The 27,282-nt window shown below is 43.7% G+C and overlaps 1 protein-coding gene across 5 annotated transcripts in view; it reads right to left on the reverse strand.

Moving 5' to 3' along the window:
• The window catches only part of UST (uronyl 2-sulfotransferase), a 264,274-nt gene extending 242,033 nt beyond the window's left edge, over nucleotides 1-22,241 (reverse strand). For 4 of the 5 annotated variants that reach the window (XM_070417497.1, XM_070417500.1, XM_070417499.1 and 1 more), the window contains exon 1: nucleotides 21,361-22,241. In XM_070417497.1, coding sequence (XP_070273598.1) covers nucleotides 21,361-21,607 — 247 coding nt within the window. In that variant the 5' untranslated portion in view covers nucleotides 21,608-22,241. The remainder of the gene's footprint in view (nucleotides 1-21,360) is intronic. The other variant, XM_070417498.1, reaches the window with a different exon arrangement.
• Nucleotides 22,242-27,282: the final 5,041 nt, after the last annotated feature.

Genomic DNA, 27,282 nt, shown 5'->3' on the forward strand with positions numbered 1-27,282 from the left:
TTTTTCCTTAAAAAAAAGCTTTAAATTGTGCAGATTATTCAAAACCTGACAGAGAATAGTAAGTACAAGGTTGAAAACACTAGCTACATCAGGTAGGGGGAGAGCAAGAGAGTGTGGAAGAGGATAACACAGGTGTATTTATGATATCCTCAGTGTTGGAAAATCCTTGTCGGAGGTGAGGCCATTATAAAGGAAAGAAGGGAAGGAGGAAGGAATTAACAGACTTTCTTTCATCCACTCATTTTTCTCTGGTAATTTGTATTTTCATTCCGCTTCCCCCACAGACTTTTGTTCTAATAATATATTTTTATGTTTGAGAGTAACTTTCTTCACTCTGTTCTATTTTGTACAACAAAAATATGCATGTAAGTTAAAGTTCATTTTTTAAATTTTCCTGTGACCATATATAATGCTTTAAGAGCTTAAAATATATTTTCTAAGTTGAATTAGTATTAAGATTACCATTGGTTCATAACTGATCAAAAACAACATACAGATTTTACAAATTTGACAAATAATTAGTAAAAAGTAAAACTTGATTGAAAACGCATCTATTAATGAGATGAACAGGGCTGTGTTGTTTAACCACTTAACATATCTATGACTGAATTTTACTTCTTTCAATTTTATTCCTATTTTTCATTTTAATAAATGTGAATGCTGATAAGCCTTAGTGACATAAATTAATAGATGGGAATTGGAGCAGTTATATTAGTGCGATGTCACTCACTTTTTCACGAATTTCTGAATCCTGCAGTGATCAGTTGATCATCTACCTGAAGAGATAACTTGATTCCTTGAATAACTCGATTCCTTGATAACTTGAACTCCTTCACTTTGGCTGAAAGCAAAGAACTGAAACCACTGACTTGCAAAGCGGTTTGTTATCTTCAGCCGTGGTGCACTTTCTCAACAGCAGGCTTTTGAATTCTTTCTTTAACACCTGGAGGTGCCTGACACCAGCTGTGTAAGATCCAGGTAAAGCCCTTCAGAAAGTATGGGCAGGACGTTGAGGGAGAACTGGTGGGAAAGGGGAGCCCGCATGATCGGTTCTCAGGGAGATCAATGTTAGAAGGGCAGCTGACATTGAGGATTTGAATCTCTCCAACAATCCCTGCTCAGTTCCCCCTGGAGGGTCAAGGTGCACAGTGCCCAAAGGTATACAAAGCCCTATCTGAGATGCCACAGAATCTGACACCTGGCATTTGGTGCAAATTCAGATTTACTCTTACCTGCCCCTTTTCAAAAGGTAAAAACAGAAACATGTGAATATGTTGTATAAATATTTAACCAAAATGTCATCCAGTGGAAAGGACTTTAGTATACTAACAATGTGCATGTGCGATGGTGAGTGCATGTGCGTGTGTGTGCATGAGTGTGTGCGCGTGAGTGTATCAGTCTTCGAGTGTTTCCATTTACTTCATTTACACTTGAAAAATAAATTAGACTCAATAGACAAGTCCTCTTATTCCAGACATGAGAAAATTGACCATTTTCTAATTCATATAAATTTAGATGAAATTAAAAGATAGGGAAAGGGGGAGGGACATCTGTAATACTTTCAACAATAAAGATTTTTTTAAATGAAGCTAAAATATTTTTTAAAAATCAAAAAAAATATAATAAAATATAAAAGGTATGGAAAGAATTTAAGCCCCAGTTTACAACCTACTTTATAACTGATTTCACAATATCCTTTATTTTCTATGATTTTTTTCGAAGTGCCTCATAAGTTTTTGTGAGATCATGTACCCAAGAGTGCCTAAAAGATGGAAAGACTAACAAAAGCTTGCTGAATTGGATAAAGGGGTTAATAATAATAATAATAATAATAATTGTAAAAGTCATTGAAGAAACCCCAGTAAAATGAATTCCATTCTCTCACTGACAACTGAAAGGATGTTAGATGTTTTTTTTTTTTTTTACAGTCAGCTGGTAAGGCATTCAAAATATGTTTATTGAGAACTTCTGCCTCTCAGAGACGCTGGCCAAGCTCAGCTGCCAGAGCTCACATCTTGCTGATCAGGAAACACACAGAGTTCAGGAGGATCTCATCCAAGGCGAGGCCTCCCCTGGGCCCCGCAGATCCCGTCAGCCTGCCCAACCAGGGGAGGTGAATAAGCCAGAACACTGCTCCTGCTGCTTAGTCATCCACCATCGCAACATGCAAGCTCTCCCAGCCACACCTCAGCACTTACTATCATTCAACCGACTACTCTCCTGTACCTGCCAAAATAAAGCCGAAGAAACTGATACTTGAGAGAACCACCAGGGCCATGCTCAATGCCCATTTTCTGAACACAGAAACCCACTGAAAAGCAAGACACCCAAACTGTAACCGCTCAGCTGCTAGGGAAATGCCATTGCTGAGCTGAGCTGTGATTTGATATTTCTACTTTTATAAAGGGCCAATGTCTGACCCAACTTCATGAAAACATGTCGTTTTGGGGGGGCGTGAGGGGCAGAAGGGGAGGGGACAGAAAGAAAGAACCACTGAAGAAGATATTGTCCATTATAATTCTCTAAGATCAAATAGATTTCTCCTATAATTTGCAGGTAGGAAAAGACAGGCTGCCCTTTCCCAATGAACAGGTAGGCTTCTTACATTAGCTAATGGAATGACACATTTTATTCTATTCTTGCCTTGGCTTCCAGATAATTCAGATATGTATTTAATGTGCAGCTACAAAAACCCTCTACTCCAGGTACATGTTATAATTACCTTAATAAACATATGTCACCCAGGAAATGCCAGACCCGGGCAAGTACAGACAGGCTGGCTCAGGGCATGGAGCAGCCATCTGAGCTTCTTTTTCCCTTCACCTCTTCTCTAAAAAGTTGTCCTAAAATTCAGGTGATTGAATAGTCACTTCAAAGACTACCTACCCGCCCACTACCATTTTAGCACAGTTCAATTGTTTTTAATGACCTAGACCCCACTCCTCTGACTGTGTTTTAACAAAATTGAAGAATTAGGAAATTATTTCTGGCTAAAATCAAAACAAAATATTTAGACCGTTTTGCTTGAAACCTCCTAGAGCAGGTGGCAGCCCAGGTAGGCTGGATGTGCCCCATCAGGGGATGGGAGGACTGAACTGCTTTAGGAAAAGCTACACTCAGAATTCGAGATCAGCAGCCCCAGCCTAGGGGACTTAAGTAGACCTAAGTGGAGGCACTTTGAGAGAACCTTCCATAAAGCTACAGAAAAACAAACCCTGCAGTACTCAGTGAAGAGTCATTTTTAAAACAGCAAGAAATTATAGCCTGAATGCCAACTTAATCTATGACAAAATGGCATGATCAAAGTTACTGAGACAAATGAACATCCATTCACGATATGTTGTATCCTATCCTAATAAAAACGCAGTGGGGATTTTTCTTCCCATTTTAGCTAATCAGAGAAAATAAACCATCAGCTTGTAGACTGCTATCATAACAGGATAATGTCAGCCAGGAGGCAAATGGACGTGCTCATGTGATACTAAATACCTGCAGGGTAAGAGTTAAGTTGATTTTTCTGTCAAACTTACTTTATCAAGATGAAAAGGACTTTGAGAGTTTTTGGTAAAAGAGTTAGAAAAACACTTCAGTACTTTTGAGGAAATACGCTTCCCTACAGCAAGAGGTAAAAGGCTCAAATCAGTTCATTGTGAATTTTGAAAAATGAATTTACTGTTAAAGAATGATATCATTCAAGTGTGTTGACTGTATCTCCAGTTAGACTTGGAAAATCATTGAGTTAATTTACACCAAAATAAAAGCTAAAAGGATTTAAAACTAAACGAAAAGGTGAAACAACAAAGGAACTAGAAGAAAATATAAAACTATGCATTTGATGTCAGGATATAAGGCCTTTCTAAGTATAAAAGCAAAGAAAAAAATAATAAATGAAGAAAAGTTAATTAGTGCCCAGGGGGAAAAAAAGATATTGATTTACAAGCCAAAAAGGCAATAAGGAGATTATTATTTACACATATGGTGAAGGGCTAATACTCAGCTCTAAAGAACTCTTATAATTGACTAGAGGCCCAGTGCACAAATTCGTGCATGGGTGGGGTCCCTCAGCCTGGCCAGCAATCAGGGCCGATGTGGAGGAGAGGCCCGGCCGACCAGGGAGAGGGACTGGGAGCTGGGGGAGGTTAGCCCACAACAGGAGGTTGGCTGTGGTAGTGCACTGACCACCAGAGGGCAGCTCCTACATTGAGCATCTGCCCTCAGTGGTCAGTGCACATCATAGTGACTGGTCAACTGGTCGTTCAGTTATTCAGTCGTTTGGTCACTTAGGCTTTTATATATATAGATAAGAAAAAGAAGATATCTACAGGGGAAAAGGGGAAAGGACAAAGCTGTGATTTTAAAGAAAAAGTTGTCTTATAAACATAATCAAACTGTTCAATTTCATTAATATTCAAACAAATGCAAATTAAAGTGTAATAACATTATTTTTCACCAATCGAATGGATGAAGAGGTTTTTTTTGTGTGTGTTTTTTTTGAAAGTCAATGTTTATTTTTAGTAACCACAGGGTTTTAACAAAGGTAGAGTCAAGGAAATCAGAAACATCCTACCAATGCCAGCAGCCCAAGGATATTAAAATTACTGATCGTGAGATGTGCTACTGATATGTACATTATAATAGTAATACATTAGATTATCTATAATAAAATTTGATAGTAATATGGAAATTATGGTTCAGTGAAACCCATGTGATTTGTGGGAAAACCCCCAAGTCATGTTTTAGGATACAGATGATGAGTCTAAGGAAAAGAACTCTGTGACCTTCATTAACACACCTCTCAAAGGCCCTTTGTATTTGCTTCCAGGTCCAGGTGTATTCTTAGTAGTGAACTGCCAAGTAGGTGTCATAAAAAAGAGTGGGCCCACTGAACAATGTCATTCTCTCACCAGCCATCTGCTCTGAAAGGACAGAGCTCAGGACTGTATTTCTTGAACTTACAGATTTTCTCACACGTCCAGTACAGTTGGCAACAGAATTTCCAGGACACCTCCTTGGAGACACCTGGGGGCCAGATCCACTCACATGTCACCTTGAATTTATGTCCTCCACACAGGTTTGTCTGCTGGTTTAATAATACATGAGAGTGACAGAAACCTTAAACCTGGTCTAGCTGTCACAGATTTTCAAATCAGGACCAGTCTTTGTGGCCTGGCCCAGCACAGTCACTCTTCCGTGATGATCTTGAAGACTTACTTCTTTCGAAAAGTGTTCATGTACTGACATTGCTAGGCAGGCAGATGCAGATTTAACAGGAAGTGTCAAAGTTGAAGCTTCCAAGCCCTACGGAGGACCCTGGCAATAGATCTCATGGTTAAACATTTTTGCAAAAGTAGTATATTTTAACAATAACTTAAAACTTTTTTTCCTTTTTTCCCCTCCAGTGATATTTCGCATCATCAGGTAGAGTGGCTACAGGCACCTGGGCCATCTGTTCAAGGGAGAATTGAGTTGAGGATACATTTAGTTTGAAGTTAGTGACATATGTTTATGTTGTTCACCATCAATTCCATGTACAGTCAAATTGTTGTTAGTCATCCCAATGTAGAAATTGATTCCAAAAACATGCCTACTACATACTACACTGAGACACATACCACTATAGCACGGAAACGAAGGACTAGTACTTATGTCACTCAGGAACTTTCACCATCTTCATGGTATTCTGGCCAGAAATGGTGACGGGATCTTGCACCACAGTAACCTCACAGAAGAGGGTCAGTTTGTCATCAGGAAGAAGACTGTAGTCTTCATCCAAAAGAACATCTCTACGGATGAATTTTTTGAATCACCCCTCATCCTCATCACCTTGTAGAAACGTAGATGCATGGTGACTCTCCAAAGATTTGATTTCTTCTCCCTTGTCATTCAGGATGGAGAGTTTGAATTTTGCCACACACATAGGCATTGGAGAACTGACCAGAAACAGGTAAAGTGACAGGTAATCTTTGCTTTCTTCATCTCGCCCTTTGGGGTATACTCTCAAACACCATTTCCATTCATCATTGGCTTCTGATGAAAAGGTTGAACTTTGAATGACTTCACCCACTTCCTGCCAGCAAAAGCTAAAGTTACTGATGGTCCACATATGGGAGAATTTCACTACCTTGATCTCATTGTGGCACCAGCTCTCAGCTACAGGGCCACTCGACATTTCTGCTGAAGGTGGCAGACTTGGAACCCTTGACAATGCAAGTTTGAAAGTTAAATAAGATTTCCAAAATCAGAGGACAAAGATTTCTGTTCTCTTTCACCCACGTTAAGTCAGCAGTGGGAAGATGAAGTTGTCTTGTCTAACAGGAAATCTCTCAGAGCAGGGCCTACAGCTGCCGGTACTTGTCCTTCCTCATTCACTTCATACTCTCTACAACATCCAGGCTTTGCTTCTGAAAACAACTGTCTGAAAGATGCATCTAAAACATAAATGCTGTTTTTCTGGCGTGGCTCAGTGCTTGAGCGACCAGGTCAGGGTACATGGCCACGTTGCAGGCTCGATCCCCAGTGTGGGGCTTGCAGGAGGCAGCAATTCAGTGATTCTCTTTCTTCATTGATGTTTCTATGTCTCTCTTCCTCTCCCTTTCTCTTTGCTGTTTGAGCTTCTCCTTACTCAAACTCTGCTTGAAATATTCAACTGGTGGGACTCAAGTTTCTCCTTCTCAGTATAGGTCCAAGAGTGGCAGAGTCTACTATGAGTGCTCCCACCTCGGTGAATTCTGTGGATATCAGGGTCAGTAGGAATTCTCTTCACTCAACTGGCAGCTCCAACTTCAGTTGGTCTACTCTGGAGAAGTGATGTGTCCTCTGCACAGATGGGCCTTTTATATGACTCCCCTTAGGCCACATCCACTTGCTGTGATTGGCTAAAGTCTAAGGAGCAGATCCAGGGCTTTCCATAGCAGGAAAAATAGGAAGAGGTCAGCTCAAGGATCAAGCCTTTATGTGTGGTTGCAGTCTCTTCCAGAAGTCTCCCCAGCCAGGTGAGTTCCCAAGACACTCTGTTCTGGAGAAGCTGGATGAAGAGTTTTATAAGACTATATCCAGGGCTTATAAGGGTATGAGCAAAACAGGTTATAGACTGCTGGTGAAATGCACCAAAAATCATGGCAATTTGTACTAAAAGCAATTTAAAAATGGGTTCACACTTGAACCCAGCAATTCCAAGTCTAGGAATTTATCCCAGGGAAGTAGAGAAGTATGCAAAAATTTGACAGTGTTCATCACAGCTTTATGTCGAATCATGAAAACTGGAAATAGGCTAAATATAAAATTTTTTAAAAGCCTTGCAACAGGAATTATTGTACTTTCCCATGATACTCTGCCACCAAGAAAACCAATGTAGAAAAATATATAAGGATGTGGAGTCACATTTGTGACACTGCCAAGTGGAGGCAGAAAGCTTGCAACCAAACCAAAGCAGTTGTGAGTGAAGAAATTAATTTTAACTTTCTTCTGCCTGCTTTCCTCTATTTTTCACGCTTTATACAATGAGCACATATTCATGGTTTTCATTATTTCTTAAAATTGTGTTTTTCAAGCATTACACCAAGTCATTCTTATTATTTGCTCTATTTACATCCAATCATTTTGCTCTGGCCATAAGAAAACTTTACCTAGAATATTTGGATAACAAGGAACATATCAACATCAAAATTTAAAACAGTACAAGGATCTGCAATACCTACTTGAAGAAACTTCACACCCAAGACCAGTGGTTTTACTTCCTATGTTTACTGATGAACTTAACATTCGATCAAAATTTGTATGTTCACAAATCTCCAAACAGCCTGCATTTCAATACTGTGGGCTGCAGAGATTAATAAAAACAGGCATTTCTAAACTTGATTCAGGCAAGAGTGTGATTGACACTTAAGAAAAATCAAATGTTCTTGAATTCAAATAATCAAATTGGTGAATGAAAATTCTACTAAAAAGAAATTTAGGAAATGTTTAATAGCACAGATCTTCAATGAGCTAGACCAGTGGTCGGCAAACACATTAGTCAACAGAACAAAATATCAACAGTACAATGACTGAAATTTCTTTTGAGAGCCAAATTTTTTAAACTTAAACTATATAGGTAGGTACATTGTTATTAATTTAGTTAGGGTACTCCTAAGCTGGCCTTTGCTAAAAACGTCCTCAATCTGATTGAGGTATGTTCGCTGAGGTCGATCCCTTCCAACTCTCCCATCCACACTGGTCTTGTATACTTGTTTCAGATAGACGAGTGTGGATGGGAGAGTTGGAAGGGGTCGACCTCAGCAAAGGTACCTCAAAACAATGTACCTCCCCCGCGCTGCGTCTCCCTCGGCCCACCTGCGCTGCGTCTCCCCTCGCCCGACCGACCACCGACCACCGACCACCGACACCCCCCACTTCTTCTAACGCCACTTCTCCAAAATAGACTCGCCCAGGACAAAAATCAACTTCTGCCCATGGCCCACAAAGTTTCAATCACACTGTACATGCGTGCCCGCATGTGGTATTTTGTGGAAGAGCCACATTCAAGGGGCCAAAGAGCCGCATGTGGCTTGTGAGCCGCGGTTTGCCGACCACTGAGCTAGACTGACTCATTTGTCTGTTTACAAGTGTTAATGGCTTCCCAGAAAGGCTGCAGTGTAGACCCTTGCTGCTCAAAGTGTGGTCCTCCAACCAGGGCACTGGTCAGACCTGGGAGCCTATTGAAAATACAGAATCTCAGACCCCTCCCATCTCAGACCTACACACCAAAATCTACAGTTTAACAAATCCCTGGTGATCTGAATGCACATTAAAGTTTGAGATCAGCTGGTATAAAGAAGCTGAAAGCTAAGGTATTATAAGTCGCAGCCAAATAAAAAGCTCATAGGTTAAGTCACACTATCGCCAGCATCCAGCACACAACTGGATTTGCTGAACATTTGTTGAAGGAATGAACCTGAATAGATGGAAGAGATGACAGAGAGGATGACTGCCAAGCCACATGTGAAGGAGGGTGGGCATATGAAAGCAATGGGAAAACATATGTCTTCTGAGCCTTTAAGTCTCATTGATGTGAAACTTCAATGAAGTGTAAGCCTTGTGGGCAAGACTTACTCTGAAATTAACAAAAAGTCACCCATCATTTCCACAAGATAGCCAGGAAAAAGTCTGGCAAAAGGGGGCTATATTTTGAAACAGCAATGCATTATGCCATAAAAGAAACACAGCACAAAGACAGTAGCCCACCCAGAAACCAGAGAGTGTTCCTGTATGTTTCCCTACCAAGCTAACAACAGGACTCGGCACTCTGGCCTAGGCAGGTCAGAAAGAGAGCGACACCATTTTAACCGTGTACATTTCAAGACACAAGCACACAGAACCTACAGACCTCACTGCCCCCCCCGCCCCATGAGAAACAGGAGAGCAAACACAAGAATACTTGAATAAAGTATTGTCAAAAATGCATTTGAAAAGTTCACCATCAAGCTATATAACTATGAGACTCAAAATATTCTCTCTAAATGGTAGCTCTAGATATCCTTTGCTCAGTGAAAGGGGCAATAAAAAGATAGAGGTTACAGATGCTAACACATATTTCCTTCTCCCTCCCTTTAATTTCTGGGAACCGCTTCATCTCGCAGCAGGACTAGGAGAACATAACCACAAACACTGCAGACTCCGTAAGGCCTTGGATCTCTGCTGGGCAAGCAAACAAGAGCCACCTTCGGGGTTGGAAAAAACACGAGCAAAGAAAATAATGCGGCCTCTATCCTGTCATCTGCTGAAGCAAAATACACTGGGCCGTGGGGTTTTATATTTATGTAGCTTTCCAGAATCCTTTCCTCCATTTTCACCTCTGTGTGCTCTCCAGATCTCAGCTAGAGAGCAGCTTCTACAGAACTGATCTGGGGCACACAACACCTTTGCAGGAGTAACCAACGTTCACCCCACACTGCTTAAACTGGCATCACACTCCCAGTCATGGCAATATTCCGCTCCTCCGGGCAGCAACTCCTCACTGACCTGCTCAGAGAGGACCACACCACAATGCCTGGGACAATCTGGCCAGAATGGAGACGTAAGCGTGCCAAGCGCCAGCCGCTGACACCTCACCTCCTTCCCCAGCCCTGCCCTGGCCTCTCTGCCACTCACCACTTTGTGTCCTTCCCCACTGTGGTAAAAATAACGTCCTCTAAATCTGTATGTGATTGTACACTCATTTTTTGGCACGTCATTGGATGAATTTTGACACTCCAGCAGAATGAAATCACAAGAAATCTGCAATCCCATTTCTAGAAAACTCCAACCAGATGAATCAGTTCCATGTTTTCCTGGATATTGAGAAACTACTTCCAGGCAAGATACGATGCTACAATCTGAGCACCTCGCCAGTTCCTTCTTTCCAATGCTTCTCGCAGACTCAGCAAAGTCTCAGAGTCAGAGTGGAGCAGGGCAGAAGGCAGGGGGCTAGGTGCTATTAAGTGGGCATAGCTTGCTGGCTATGGTTGAGGGTACGGAAGGGCATCTCAGTAGGCAGACTGCCCAACACACTGTGGCCCCAAAAAGTCAGCAGGATTTTATATTGACCTGAAAGCTGGGTCACTCTCTTGTCATCACTACAGGAAGGATGGATGTGGCAAGTCATCCTCAAGAGGAAACAGTCATTTTTAAAAGTGACTCCTCTCCACAAGGTAGGCTCTCCAACAGAGGGAACCAGCAAATTTCTCCATTCTTTAGGCCAGTGAAGGGCCACATTGACAGTGATAGATGCTTAAGGGAATAAAAATCACTTCATATTTTTATGTGCTTATAGGCCACTTGCGTTTCCTCTTCTGTGAATCGCCTGTTTCTATTGTTTGCCCATTTATCTCATGGATTCTCTTTTTTGTTGCTGTTGCTGGTTTATAGATCTATCTGTATATTAATCCCATTTCCTAGAGAAATCATTTGTCCCCAATCTGGGTCCTGTTTTGGTTTGTTTATGGGGTGTTATTGTTCAGAAGGTTTCACTTGAATGTTGTTTTTTCCTTTGTTGTTTGTGCTTTCTGTGTCTGAAACTGACTTCAGATGAGAACTACTGGAAAACAGACCTATTTGTGGTCTGACAAGACCTATGTGGGGGGGAGGGGGGGTACCCATGACCATCATCTTGGTATCTTCAATTCTTTAAAAGGTGAGGAAATCCAATGGACTATTCTATGCTGTTCCCAGAAGAAGAATTAGCAGAACTAGCTGGAAGCTTCGAGGAAGTAGCTGCCCACACGGTAAAGAACTCCGTCAGCATTGGAGCTGTCCACAATGGGATGAGATGAGCAGTAAGTAGCAGGCAGCTGGGCCGAAGCTGTGAGAATCCTCTGTGAACAACACAAGCTACTTGGCCCTACTTGTTTTCCTTCTTTCTTCCTGTCACATTGGTAGACTCTGAATCCTGGGAAATCAAGCTTTACTCTGCCTCCTCTCTCTGCCTTCCTAAGGACATTCTGTTTCTCACAATTTCTGGGGCAAGGTTCCCCCCTTAATGCCCAGATAGACTAGGGCAAACTGGTGATGCTGGGAATAAACAACTATGATTAACTTTGAAAATACTGACCTACAATGCTTTTGCATATCCTGCTTGCCTTAGTCACTTGACTCTTGCAATCTATAATAATAAAAGCGTAATATGCTAATTAGACCGGATGTCCTTCCAGATGAAGCCACGGCAGAGGAGGCTGCTGCGGCGGGCAGGGGCTGAGCCCCTTGCACTAATTTCATGCATCAGGCCTCTAGTCTTTTCAATAAGCATTTGGCTCCTAAGGAAATAGCCTTATATTTTCCATTGCTATAGTTAAGTGGTTTCTTATCTCTTAACATGTGATTTTTAAGAGTAGATGGAACTTTAGATAGCATCTAATTCAGTGATTCTAAAGAGAAAAGAGGCACCATCCCCTAGGGCTGCATATAAAAATCATCTAGAGAACTTCTTTAAAGAACCCCTAAACCACCCTATTCTCCCTTCCCTGGTACTGGGACATACTCCAGTATGGACCATTAAGACCATATGAAAATATTGCTGCTGAGGGAATTCCTAGGAAAGAAAAACAATTGAGAATCATGGACTAATCAAACTTCTTCATTTTAGAGGTGAAGAAACTTAAGCCTAGGAGGCGTGTGTGACTTTTAACAGCATTGACCACTAGTCTCCTTGGGGACTAGTCCCAGACCCAGGTCCAGTGCCCCTTCCTTCAGCCCACATGGCTTTGCCTGACAGTTCTGTGTATCCAGTAGGAAGGCATTCATGCCAAACAGCTTCATGTCAAAGCAGAAAGTTCTGTGCTGAAATTGCAGTCACGGTTTTCCTAGACAAAATTTAACTCTCTATTAAATAATGTAAAGTCACATTTGCTTTCAACTTCTCAAGGAATTGGGTGACCAGCTACAATGGACAGTAATGGCCTTGTGGTTCTCACTTGCCCCACCACCCACCAGAGACTGGGCAGCGCAAGGCAACATGAAGAAGAGGAAAATGGAAAACCGGCAAGTTCACCAACCTCTTCCAAACACAGGATCTACGACTGGGGTTCACAGGTGTTGCCCTGACTTCCATTGGAAGCAGAGAGAAGACAGTGGCTGTATACTGCACATGGTAATTCCGTCATACGCAGGAGGAGTTCTTGAAGCAGTCACAGTGTAGCCTGGCAATATGATTGTTTGAAAAGGTGTGACTTTTGGACCACTGTCCCGGCCCTAGCGCAGCTGGTGCTCCCAGAGAGTAAGCTGCACCACACTCCCAAGGCACAACTATTTTTATTTTGTGAATGCAGGGGGAAAGTGTGGATAATTCAAAACAGAGGAAAGCAGGCTGGGTAAAGAATGTGTTCTTTAAAGAATACTTCCAGGGAGCAGAGAGAGGCTAAGAAGCAGGAAGGTTTGTGTGTATGTAATTATCGGGGCAAAGGATGGAGTGCGTCAGCTGTTGAAGAACCCTTGCCAATCTGAGCGTGAGAGTGACAAGATAAGCCACAAAAATACTAATTTAGTAATTTCACATTTCTTGGTTACAGTGGGCCTTTTCACTAGAGGCCAAGCCATGAGTAAATATGCATACTCCACTAGTGTATGCGTTTGTATGAATGTGAGTGTATGTGTGTGTGCATGTGCACATGTGTTGTGTGCCAGGAGAAGAGGGAGTCTGAGAGAAGAAAAGAATAAGGTGGGAAAACTGACATTTGTTGAATTTAAATGCTGGGCCGTGGGTCAGAGAGGTATCCTACAAATAGCAATTATTAATCCCTTTGTATAAACCAGAGATTCTCAACCAGTGTGCCACAAGACTTTGTTAAAGATGCAATACATAACTATTTAGTCAGGGGCACTGACCTCTTTTCCCTTAGACTGTCAAATACAAAAATGACAACAGCCAGTACACTAATAGCCATCCAGGGTGAATGAATCAAAAGTATACCTATTTTTGTCAGGTGGGCAAAAAATATATTTTTTGGCATGCCGCAGAATTTTAGAAATTAGTCTGTGTGTGCCATGAGATGAAAAAGGCTGAAAATTGCTGGTATAGATCAAAGCACCTGAGGTTCAGAGAAATCAAGAAACTTGCCCAAATACTCCCAGCTAATAACACAATGGTTCACACCAAGATCTCTGCTCTGAAATGTATTCAAATGTCTGATGCTGGTGGCCCACAGAAGGCCTTCAATGAATATTCGCTGAATGACTTTGAACAAATGAATCTATATGTTTCAGAATACTTTCATTTTATTTTCATTAAGACTGTGAAAGTCATGTTCACTGAACTTGAAAAAAATCAGTGGTGTTCCCAGAAATGCAGTATGGTTAAATGAAAATGGTTTAAATCATCCATCAATGAATGGGGTAAGAATCATTTAAAGCCATGGCTTAAGGTTATTTCAATATCTTTTATCAAAATGGGATGAATGGGTTTGTGCACTGAGCCCTAATTATATAGCTTATCATTTTGCAGTTCTAGATTAAAATCGGTTCAGTCACTATTTCAAAAACCACATCATCTTATGGTCCCATCTCCTTAAAGACTCGAAGTCATGCTGGAAGTGTACCAGCTAATTTAACACAAATCGCTACCTAAGGAAGATACTGACCTAGAGAGAGAAATAAACTGCTATTCTGCACTCCCAAACAATTGGTCCAGGATTCAAGAAAATGACAAGAAACCAATATTTTTGCATTCTAGTTGTATGCGGCCATAGCTCTAGATTGACCTTAAGTATTCTTAATTATAAGGAGAGCCCTACACATGCACCTTGAAATCCCTACAGGTAAGAGGTGGACCATGATCCCCATGCACAGAAGGCAATGTTTATAAAACTGTATGTCATGGTGGTTTTCATGCTTTCTCAACAGCCTGGAAGAGTTGGATTGTAGACATCAACTGAGCTTGAGTCTTGCCTAGCACCCCTCCCCACGTTCAAGTTCTTTACTTAAAATAGGGACCAAACAAAACAGGCTAAGGAGCCTTGGCAAAGAACAGTCTGTTTAATCAAGGGACCCCTTGCCGAGCACCCAGGAGAGGTGTCAGAGGAGAGATGGAAAGCACCGAAGAAGCTTCCTCCAGTCAAGGAGCTTACCCACAAACCATCACAGGACAAGGTAGATGGCGAAACTTCAGAAGTGATCATGAAATAAGTACTACAGGAGTTCAGAGATCAGATGGGAATTTTAGCTTCCTAAACCATCCACATAGAAGCAATAGTAGAAGCAAATGTAGGCAGTGAGGCAAGAAAAATGACCTCGTGGCTACCTCTGGGAAATTATTGATAACATATAAAACCAGAGACAGCCCAAGCGGTAAAGCATACCCAGAACGCTAAGTAGCTATGTGGCTCCCTGGTAATTTTTTAATATGGGAGTGTTACAAATTATTCAAATTGAAGCTCTACCAGGCAGCACGGAACTGGCAGTACTTATTTTAAAGCATCCTATTTTGATAAATATATATTATCACCTACTGAAAAGTTCTAACACTCTTGGAAAACATTTCTTCTTAAAATGCACGTTATTTTATTAAAGAGAAACATAGATAGGAAATATTTTTCTATATATGTGTCCTGTATATTAAACCACAATGTGAGTAAAAAATACATTGTGTATGAATTGCAATTTTCTGAGAACACTCAAGATTTCCTTGGTAGCCTTGTTTTACATTGAATAAGGAACATAATGTACCCAAATGTTTTCCCCTGCTGAGCTCATCAGCTTCTAATTCTAGTGAGCAAGTACAGAGACAAATACTCCCATCCATCGCACCATAGTTGTTGTTCAAAATTTGCTACACTTATATTCCACATCCAAGTCACAGGAATCTTTGTGACAGCCGTAAAATAGATAAATGCTAGCTACCCATGAATTATGTTAGAGCAAAACTCAGACAAAGTGTTTAATATTTGAAGTAATCCATAACTGTAAAAAAGACCCCCAAGATTCTTTTGAAGAGGTTCTTGTTTACAATCAATTGTTAGGAATTTACTCAGGTTTTACTATATACCCATACACTCTACTTAGCACTTTGAAAGTGACCAACGTATGTATAACATGAATTTCTTGTATCTTGAGAAGGTGCATGCCTATGACATAGAGAGCAATACATAACAGTATTGTGTTTCAGTATCGTCATTTGCAACTTCAAAATAAGTAGCAAAATCATATATCTGATAAGAGTCTAGTATCCTGAATACATAAAGAACACTTAAAACAAAACAAAACAAAACAAAAAAGACAACAACTCAATTCAAAATTGGGCCAAGAATACAAATAGACATTTTTCCAAAGAAGATATACAAATGGCCAACAAACACATGGAAAGATACTCAACATGACTAATCATTAGGGAAGGGCAAAACAAAACCACAATAAGGTACCACTTCTCAACCATTAAGATGGCTATAACCAGAATACTGGAAAATAACCAGTGTTGGTGAAGATGTAAAGAAACTGGAACTCTCATACATTGCTGGTGGGGATGTACAGCCATTGTGGAAAACAGCTTGGCAGTTTCTCAGTAAGTTAAACATAGTGTTATCATATGACCCAGCAATTCCACTGCTAGGTATATATCCAAAAGGACAGAAAATGGGTGTTCAAACAATTCTTGTACATAAATGTTTGCAGCAGCACTATTTACAATAGCCAAATGATAGAAATGTCCATCAATGGATGAATAAACAAACTTCTGACAATGGAATATTATTCAGCCATAAAAACAATCAAGTACTGATACCTGGGGCAACATGATAAGTGAAAGACCACATGGATATGATTCCATTTTTATGAAATGTCCAGAATAAGCAAATCTGCAGAGACAGAAAGTAGGTTAGTAACCACTTAGGGCAGAGTGGGGAAGGAGGAATAGCGAGGTGATAGGTAAAGCGTACTGGGTTTCTCTTTGTGGTGATAAAAATGTTCCAAAGTTGACTGTAGCAATAGTTGTACTTATCTATGAATATACCAAAAACAACTTTTGAAAACTATTAAGCTCTTGAAACTTTAAATGGGTGAACTGTGTGGTCTGTGAATTATATCTTCTGCTGCTTAAACATTAATAGCATATACTGACACGTGCTTTATTAGGAATTCTCTTACACAATAACTGCTCCACTCTTGACTTCTGCAAAGAAGAATTTTTGGTGAAATATTAGTGTTTCTGTCCCCATTTCTGATAAAGGGGTTTATGTATATCACTGTTTGTTTAAAGTGGAGTTTCTATAATAAAAATAAATTCAGGTAAGGCAAAATTTATTTGCAGTCAAGTCTTACTTCATTCCAAAAAAAATAGCCAGTCATAACTCCTAATAACTTTAATGGCTACAATCCATCAAATAAGATGCCTGATCATTGTCCATCACTGTACCCTTGGGTATAGCTGCAGGGCAAGTTACTGTTTCTGCTCCCGCCGCTTCCCTTTGGGGAAGCAAAAGATACTATTTCTCTTGGGACTCAAAAAACTTAACCACTTTTATTCTAGTTTCTCAAATACAAAACCAACTAGTGTTTTAAACCTGGCTTGATGACAGGGAATTTGGAGAAAGACAGTATCCAGATAATACATATTTATATGTATTTTTAAACAATTCATACTGAGACTAGTCTACATTAAAAACAGTTTACAAGGCAGAATGCTTTTCACCATTCATTCTGTGTTTATGGAACAGACTGCCACAGTCAAATGCCATTTTCTGTTCTTCCCCTAACACAGTGCTACTATGTCCCCATCCAACCCTATAAGATAAATTTGCAGCTATGAACAAGAATGGCATTTTCTTTTTAGGTCAACAATTTCTATTGATAACATCATATTTTATGCATTCATTTCCTAGATTGCTGTCTGGAGCCTGGTGTACTATGTTTAAATCATCTGTGATATGTAGAAGAAAAATCAAATTTGGCTTTTAAGGTTTAGAGAAACTATTTTGTAAGATCTGGATGTCTATTTTCATATTTTCCTTTATATTCATTTAAACTTAGAGAATTTTAAATTCGATAGTTACATGTTTTTCTCTCTCCTTTTTTTGACTCAAAATTGTCATGCTCATGTTTAATCTATATAAAGATCGGCAATTCTGAAAACTAAAGTGGTATAAATTAAAAATGGAAAGGAAAGCACATGAACTTGAGATCAATCCAACAAATTTAATTCCCATAAAGGCTAAATCACATATCCAAGGCTTGGTGATAAATCATTAGGGTTTGCTGGTTGTATAAGATCAGTAGTAAGCCATCTGGCTTATTCCGTTTACATCAATGTAACGAGTGTTATTCCAAGTTTTTGATATTTCCACAGCTCATAAGTAATGAGGCTACTGGCAGAGGCTGCAGCATAACCTAATTTCTGGGGGAGATTATATTTTTTGTTTGTTTTCCATAGCAAATCAAAGTCTGAATGCTGCTTTTTAAAAAATGAAATCATTTCACTGAATTGAAAAGACTTTGGTCTCCAAGTTTAAGTATAGCAATTTGCTATCTTCATCTATGTACCCCAGTGATTATGTTCTCTTCTCTCTACCCATTTCAAGTAGGAAGAAGTCAGGACAATAGTTATCCCTGCGTAATTTTATTCCCCCTAACTTTCTTTCCATTTTTCCAATTTGTTGCAGCAGAAAGTATCTTTAAGAAGAATAGACTTTGCCTTTTTCCAAACTGACTTGAAAGAAGGAACTGTCTGACCCTGGCTCCTGCAGGAAAAGAAAGCATCATTATTGACTCCTCTCCCTCCCTTCCTCACACTGCACTTTCTGGTTGCCCTGCTTCACCCCAACCTTCGAATGTCTAAAGCCAGCTGGAGCTGGCTGCAGCTGTTGGCTAGTCCTTCCCTTGAAACAATGGGGCTTAAACAGCAAAGCAGATGCATTTTTTAAAAGTTGAAATTTTAAAAAAATGAAACCATGTACATCACCTTTAAAATAATTTATAAATCTCTTCTCTCTCTCTCATATCTCCCCCTCTTCTTCTCAAATACATTGGTAATTTCTTGAAAGCAATATTTTACTCTAAAACAAAGGTTCTCAAACTTGAACTGGCATCAGAATCATCTGGAAGATTTGCTAAAACCCAGATTGCTGGGTCCCACCCCTAGACTCTTTCATTCCCTGGGTCTGGGATGAGACCAGAGGATGTGCATTTGTAACAAGCTCCCAGGTGATGCTGATGCAGGCCCAGGGACCACACATTGAGAACCATGAGCCTAAACAAAGAATAACTGCAAGAGAGAGAGAGAGAGATCAAGAATTTATGATTCCAATTCACATCACCTCCAGTTGTGAGGCTCTGGGTGTCAAGTTCCCGAATACATGGCAGCATCATGGAGATTAATATAGGAAGGTGGAATTTAAGCTGCTTGAGTTATTTCTCTTCTGCTGGTCCCTCAAGATACTTAGTAAAAATATCAAGAAAAGGAAAATGAAATTATGCAAAAAATATGACCATTTTTGGCAGTCAGCTCTTTAGATTCCCACTTGCATTTTGGCTGTATTTCTATTTTATCTCTTAAACTGCTCATCGTGCTATAAAGTGAGTACCTGAAGCAGACAGATTTGGGTTCAGGTCTTGCTTTACTTGCTGTGTGTCCTTTAGCAAGTCAGTGAGGAAACAAGGGGAAACTAATTCTTCAGATATATTGTTAAGGATATATTTTAGACCCTCTTAAAGAGCCAAATCCCACTTTTCCAAAAAAAGCATTATATTTATATAACAAAACAACAAGGACCAAATTTGGCCAAGGGCATCAATATATTTAGTTCACATGGATGTCATATTTTTAACCCATAAGTTAGTCAGAAATTTAATGGCCAGTTCTAATAAAGTAATGTTCAATCCTTCAATTCTTCCTACTTCCCTGAGGGAATGCTGTGGATTCACCCTTCTACCAACGGAGCCCAAATTTACCTGGGCTCATTTTATGAAATATATAATGAAAGCACTAAATTCTAGATATCACATGTATTTGACTTCCAAAGGGTTAATGTGATAGATATTGAAGTTTCTTGCTTATACCATCAATGGTGCCTTTGTTCCTTCCTCCTCCCAGATTTGTCCATCCCCAACAGAGGTATCAGAACCGTAACACATGAGGCGCTCAGTGGTGTGAGACAATTTAGTCCAGCCCCTAATTTTACCTAAAAAGACTTGAGGCCTATTAAGTTTGAGTACCCTGCCCAAAAGTGCTCTCCAGGGCACTAAACACAGATGTCTTCCTTCCCCATCCTCTGTATTTTCCCTATACCATTGGCCTCCACATTTTGCTTAAAAGGAACTTGTAAGCATTCTTATCAGATTTTACAGAGAAAGACCCCTTAGCTTCAAGCGCAGCTCCTTCCCAAAGCCGGTTAACAGGGATTGTTGTTGTTGGTAAAAATATGATCTTTGTAGCACTAGCAGGTGTCTGTGAGCCTATGAAGCTATGAGGCTCCAAAATACAGAACTCTGGGAAAGAAGTGGTGTGACTCCCTAATAAAAGTGTGCATTTCCCCAAGTCCTCTAAAAAACCAGATGCTCAAGACTGTACTTTGGAAATCTACTTGGACGATTTTTTCCTTGAATTTTCCCTAAAGCATCTTGCAAAAACCCACAGTTCCCCAAAGTTTCTACTGAAATGGAAGTGTTCCTTTTAAAAGCTGAGCTTCTCTACATGGACAGAGCTTTATTTTATCTGCCTTTACATTTCAAAAAGTTCTAACGCCTGCCACTTTGCTGAAGTGGTGTGTGTTTTTTTCCTTCAAAAACGGTGTACTATCGGGACATGTGGCTTCGGCGGCCAGGTGACTTCGGTGGATGAGTGTGGGAGCCGGAGTCCTTTGGCCCATTAGCGGTTTCCCCTTGCGCACTCGCTCGCGTCAGGCAGATGCCGGATGTTTGCGGGTGGCCCCGGTTTATCCTCTTGCAGGTCTGCGGGAAGCCGGAGCCCTATCAGCCACACCCCTCTTCCCCGCAAGCCCTCTCCGGCCACAGACTTGGGAGAGATTTGCATGCTGCCTGGGCCAAAGCACGCAGCCAGCGGTGCACCTGGTCGGCGCGGGACACGGTGCTGCGGGTCACGCCCTCTCTCTGGAGCCGCTCTTTCTGCACGCCCCCCCTTCCTCACCTCTGCTAAAAAATAGGCAGCCTCGCTCCTGATACACCAAGCGCACACACACACACACACACACACACACACACGTTGGGCTTGAAACACGCGGCTCAGCGGATAGGATCGGCACCGCTGGCCTGGCTGACCCGCGCCCTGGGACAGCCCAGACCTCCGGGCACAGCCCTCTCCCCACGCCCCAGTCGCTGCGGCCACGGGGTGGGTGAGTAGGGGCTGCCAAAGGACAAGCCAGTTCAGACACAGCTCTCAGCCTGAAACTGCCCCCGGGTCACCCAGACCTGCGGCAGGAGAAGAATTTGCGGGCAGAATTCGCAGAACCCCACCCCCTGGCACCACCTGGAGGAGAGAACTGTGATCAGGATGGGACTATGGTCACCACAATGCCCGGGGTGGGCTGTGCCTTCCCCTCGGGTCTCCCCGCACAGCCAGGACAGAATCTATGCTCGCTGGTACACACCCACAAACACGCGCCTGCACTCCGCCCCTGAGGTGGAGGCGGAGGCGTGGGAAGGTATGCAGCGCCCCGCCCTGGGGTACCTGCCCGCCGGTCAACCCACACGGGCAGCCGCGCAGGAGGGAGCGGGCGCCCCGGGCCGAGCGCCAATGCCCCCGTGCGTCCCACCTGGAGAGCCGCGCGGGCCCCACCTGGAGAGCCTCGCCGGGGGGAAGCATCCAAAGTCCCCGGCGCGTCCCAGTCCCCCCTCCCTAACCGCCTCCCCCCCGACCCCGGCACAACTTCGCGCGGCCTGGCGACCCTCGTGCCTGCCTCGGTTCCTTACCCAAATACTGCCGCAGGTCGAGCAGGAAGCGAGGGGGTCCCCCGCTGAGCTGGTAGAAGAGGGAGCCCAGGCAGAAGACCAGCAGGGTGGCCATGCAGAAACCGTAGTCCCGGAGGGAGAGGCGCAGGAAAGGAAGCTGGGAGACCCAGCGCTTCCAGCTGCCCAGGCCGGGAGGGGCGCCCCCCAGAGGGGCCCCATGGGGCCAGGGATCCCCGCCGCCGCCGGGATGCTGCTGCTTCTTCTTCATCGCCTGCTCCGCCGCCTCGCACAGTCTGCCCGCGCCAGGAAAAGGTCACCCATCCGCCTGCGGGGAGGAGAGCCCGGCCGGCCGGCTGCACATGGGCAGGGCCGCGCGGAGGGCAGCCCGGGTGGGGGCGGGGAGGGGCCGAAGTTGCCGGGCTCAGGAGACTTTGCTCGGCATGGTCCCCGCCGCCGCGGCCCGAGCGGCCGAGGTGCCCGGCCCCGGCTCGGGGGCACTGCCCGCGCCCGGCCCGCTAGCGCCCCCGCGCCCCGGGTCCCGCCGCGCCTCGGGCTCGCTCGCGGCCGCCGGGGCTCGCCTCCAGCGCCAGCGTGGACCCCCCGGCTTTGTGTCTGTCGGTGTCGGCGTGTTTTGTCCCGGTTCAGGCTCCTCTGAAAAAACGGCAGGGAGGAACGAGAGGCGGACACCAGCCCCTCGCTCCACCTCCTTGACAGGGGTTTTCCTCCTCCTCCTCCCCTTTCTCCCTCCGGCTCTCCGCGGCCCTCTCTCCTCCCTCTCCCCTCCCTCTCTCCACTCGGGTCTCCGGGTTTCTCTCCGGTGTCACGTTACTGCCTCTGCCTGGGGAGGGGCGGGGGGCGCGGCGATGATTCGCAACGAGGAAGAAAGTTTCTGGGTGTTTTTTCCTTCCCCCTTTCGCTACAATCTGGCCTCCGTGCCTGCGCCACCAGCGACCTCTTGGGGGCCCCGCTGACTTCCCTCTCGTAAACAGTCACGGGCAGGAAGAAGCACGACTTCTTTTACTGTGCATTTCATTGCAGAAGCTCGGTTCTCCTCCTGCGTCCCGAACTGTTCGCCGACGGCCGCTCACAGGCACCGGGATAGAGATTCAAGACTTTGCTCGGATGGTGAAAGAGCAAGTGGTGTAAATTAGAATTCAACGCGCCCCGTAGGGCCAGGCTTTCGCCCGGACTCCTGAGCAGAAACAGCTTTCTTCTCGCTTGTTCCTCGGGCTGCAGCTACTCATCCACGGTAGCGACCAGAGAGAGACCAGGGTGCGGGGTACCGAAAGACTCAAGGAGGTCATGCCGCTAGCAGATGCAAAGGGGAAAGACCCTACACTCCCACTTCATCCTGCCTCCCGCCCTTCCAAGGGAAGGTAACTCCTGGACCTGGGCAGAAAGGCGGCAGCAAATACAGATCAGCTGATGGGAATGGGCGATGCAGGAAAGGGCTGCCCTCATCAGCCACCCTTTTCGTAAGAATCATTTACTGCTCTGTATAGAAGCTGTAACACCTGAGGCTTTAGTGACTTGTCCAAGGCCACAAGAGCTGCTAGTAAACGGCTTGGGAGCTGCATGCAAACCTGTTTGAGCCTGGAGCTCACTATACTAACCACTACACAGAACTGTCACCCAGCCAGGGCCCTTTTGTCTCACGATTTGCAGGGTGATTAGAGGATGAGATAGAACTCATTTAGCCCAGGCCACAGTGAGAAACGGAAACCTCAGCTTTTGATGCTTGTCATCTCTCTCTCCCTACTCACTCTGTACTGTAGCTGACAACCAGATTGAAAGAAGAACCAGGAGTCAGGGACCATAACTCTATGACTGTCCTGACAACCTTTATAAAGTCGGGGTAGCTGAAACATTTTCAACGGAAAATTAGGGAATAGGATCCTGAGATCAAAAGCTTACAATTTAAGAATAATTTGGTTGAACCAAAACCCATATGTGAGTATCTCTAGTTCCTGATCTGAAAGCAGTAAAGAGACACATTGATAAGCTGCAGAGACGTATAAATGAAGTGGGCAGTCACACACATATTCACAAGTGCAGGCGCACAAATTCTACTTCCCAGTTTTATGTTGCCCTCGCCCACTTTCTCACTGAAAATCCTAGAGTGTTAATGATTTATCTCACATTTATTGCATGAATCAGAGATTTAGATTAATACACACATTGTAGAAATGGAATGCCCCTGAGGCAATCAGTCATTGCTCATTAATGTGAATTAAAACACTGAGTAGCCAGAAAAAGGCTCCCCATTAATAATTTTTGAGTTAATGAAGAGGGGCTACAAGATGGGAGGATCAAAGCAATTTCCATAATATTTTAAGACCACCTTTGACAAATTGGACCTGTACCTGAGGCCTGGCCCCATAATGTGAGTGTTTTTCATTAGAAAAAAATGTGCAAGATCCTCTGGGCTCACAAGGACCACCCCAGGTCTAGAGACTTCTCTCCCAGAATGCACTGAGAAACCTCCTTTTCATTCTCCTAAGGACAGAAATCTGAGCAACCATGAGGTTATAACAAGAAGAAAGGAAATAAACATCTCAAAATAAATGTATGGGAATGAAAGTTTGCTGTTTTTTTTATCCTCACCCTAGGATATGATGTATTTATTTATTTTTTTCATTGATTCTAGAGAGAGAGGAAGTGAGAGGGAGAGAGAGAGAGAGAGAGAGAGACATATGGCTAGGTTGCCTCCTGCATGAGCCCCCACTGGGGATCAAGCCTGAAACCCAGGCTTGTGCCCTGACCCGGAACTCAAAATAACAATGGCTTAGACAAAATGAAAGCGCAAACAAGTCCAGAAATAGGCAATCCAGAGTTCATGAGCCATCCCGGCTCCCATCAGGGACCTATTGGAGCGTTTTGTTCTACCCAGCGTGTGGCTTCCATTGTAAAGGTCTCCTCATGATTCAAGGTGGCCCTTGGAGCTCCAGTCATTATGTTTATGTTCCAGTTGGCAACAGGGGAAAGCAAAAGAGGGAAAGAAAACTTCCTCCCAGCAGCGTAGGTTCTTTTTAAGCTGTGTTCCAAAATGCCTCCATCGTCTTCTTAGAGGTCTTTGGCCAAACGATAGTCACCGGACTATGTAGAGTTGTAAGGGAGGACCGGGAAATAGAGACTTCAGCTGGGTACATTGCTGCCACCCCCAAAATCAGGATGCTATTACTAAAGTAAGAAAGGACCGGCAACTGTCACGTGGTCATCTGCAGTCCCTGCCAGTCCTCCTTCCTGCTCCCAGCCTTTCCCTCTACATTCCATTCCTCTCACAGCAGCCAGAATGTAATTCCTCTGCTCACAACTTGTCAATGGCTCTTGACGTACTTAAAGTAAAAGCCAAAGTCCTTCTGGTGCCCTTCAAGGCCCTTTGTGATCTGGCTCCACTGTCAATCTGACTTCATCTCCTATCTCTTTTCCCTTCTCATCCTGCCCATTGCACATCAGACAGACAAAACTGCTCCTCCCCCCCCCCCACCCCCTCCCCACTCAGGGCCTTTGCATTTGTGGTCTCCTCTGCCTAGGACTTTCTTTTCCCATATTTCCATAGGGTTTGTCCTGTGACTTCCTTCCAGTTTCTGTACAATGTTATCTCGTCAAAGGACTCTCCCCGACTACCCCATACGTAGTGCATGCCCACACCTACGTTCTTTATTCCCTTGGCCTTCTTTAATTTTCTCCATAGAACCTACCACCACCTGAAATGTTAGCATGTTTTATTTAATGTGTATCTCTCCTCACTAGGAAACAAGCATCATGAGAGCCATGATTTTGTCTTTCCTTCACTGCTTTTTCCCCAGCACCTAGGACAATGCTGAAAGGTAGTCGTCACTCAGTGGATCAACTCTCATTGCTCCGTGATTCAGGGTGGCCCTGCATCTTGCTAGAACGTTCAATGATCATCAAAGGGATTGTTTGACGTTAAAATATATATTTGTTAAAAGAAAATGAACGAATGAATCCTTCACCCACTCCATGAACCCTAGTCTAATTAGAAACTCAGCTAATCCCTGTGTTATAAAAGCCTCAAAATTGTAAAAGGAATATGAATCCAGGGGTTTGCCTGCTGTTACCATTCGCCTTTGCAGAAGTGTCCTTATCGTCGGGATTGTTGCTCATTTCAGGGATTGAGGCACTCATGCTCCTGGAAAACCAAGCTCGCTCAGCTGTAGAAGATCACCAAGGCTGTGTTCTACCCTCTTCTTTTACTGCGTGGCTAAAAGTAGGGCTCTTTGGGGAAGATGTTTCAGTTGGATGCCCACATTGCAATGATGGTAAATCACAAACCACCCTGATCTGTTTCTCTGCCTTGGAATTGCGAGTCAGGTGAGAGCATGGGTTTGAATGTAAAGATTAAAACATCACTTGTTTCCAGTCTTGTGGATCCCTGGTCATTGTGTCTATGGGAACTAGGTCTTGGGTTCTCTGTACGCTCCCCAGAGTGCATCCTAAACAGACCTACCCGCACATGAAGAACAAGAGGTGCTCTCCACCCATGCACCCGCATTACCCTGCCCCCTCTCTTAAGGAGACAAGATGTATAAATAAGCAAGCAAGCAAGCAAAGAAAGAAAGCATTAAACAAAGGGCTTTTAAATCTTAAATGTTTTGTAATAAATGACACTTACTAAACTATTAGTTAAAATTACTATGTTCCTAGCATCTAATCACTTTACATGAATTAAGCCTTTTAATCCCCTCAACAACCTCATGCTGTAGGCACTATTATTTTCCTCATTTTACACATGAGGAAACAGACTATGAGAATAATGGATATATCAACTATGGGAAACCTAGTGGGGGAAGGTTTCCCAGAAGAGATGCTCCATGAGCTGGATTGTAGGATGAGTAGGATTTAGTTGCCCAGGGGGAACTCCCAAGTAGTTCGAGCTGACTGAGAAAGAGTGCAAATTCGTGTCTGGTAGACAATGGTTGAGCCTGCCCAGAGATGCATCATTGCTAAGAATGGGGGGATTCCAACCACGGGAACCTGAAAGGGCCGGCGGGGCACGTGGCCCCGCAGGCATCCGGCAGGGAAGATGACGGGCAGCCATGGCCGAGGCAGCGCCTGACCAGATAGGTGCAGGCCCGCGGACGCCCAGAAGGACCCGGGCCGCCCTCCTCGGCCTCCAAGTCACTTTCGGGCCGAGCAGCGGGAGACCCAAGGGCCAGGCGGGGTGGTGGGCGGCCCGCCTCCCGGTGACGCCCACGGCGGCAGGCCTTGCATGGGAGCCGAGTGGCTGGCTTCCCATCCATTAAGGGACCTCCATTTTGTATGGAACCATGTGCTCAGCGAAGGCTCCTTCCCCCTCGGAAGGAGCCTCTGCTAGCCACACCCACCATTTCTCTGGACTAACCAATGGTAATCAAGGGAAGTGCACGCCATCGCTATGACCACATCCTGTGTAATGGGTCACCAGCTCGCACCTGGCCAATCGGCGGGGGGCACAGCCCCCTCTCCCACCCCTGCTCCAACCCTCTATAAAACCCCTGGTTCGAGCAGACTGCTCTCTCTTTGCCACCTGCTGCTGCGTCAGTAAGGAAGGTAGAGGAGCTAAGCCCGGGCTTAAAATAAAAGACTCTTTGCTTTTGCATCGGACTGGCTGGCTCCCTGGTGGCTTCTTGGGAATCTTGAAATCTGGGCATAACAAACCAACTGAAGTTTCCCCAAAGGTTCTTTAAAGATTCGCCCCTTTGAGCCAGTGCCTGTCAGCCTCTTAGCTCTTAGGCAAGGGTTAAGCAGAAATCCTTGATTCTATTTTAATTAAATGGATGTTGCAGAGAAAACAATATTAATATAGGGAGAGCACAAAAGACAGGCATGGCTTAGATTTTTGCAGGAAAAAACCACTGATCCAAAATGATACCGTTAAGTGCAGACACTGTTTCATAGTCCTAACGTGACACAGAGCAAGTTTAATTGCTGCAACGTGAT

This window comes from Myotis yumanensis, unplaced genomic scaffold, assembly GCF_028538775.1.
Source record: "Myotis yumanensis isolate MYYU_CA2020_CCGP unplaced genomic scaffold, mMyoYum1.0.hap1 SCAF_6, whole genome shotgun sequence".
NCBI classification, from domain to species: domain Eukaryota; kingdom Metazoa; phylum Chordata; class Mammalia; order Chiroptera; family Vespertilionidae; genus Myotis; species Myotis yumanensis.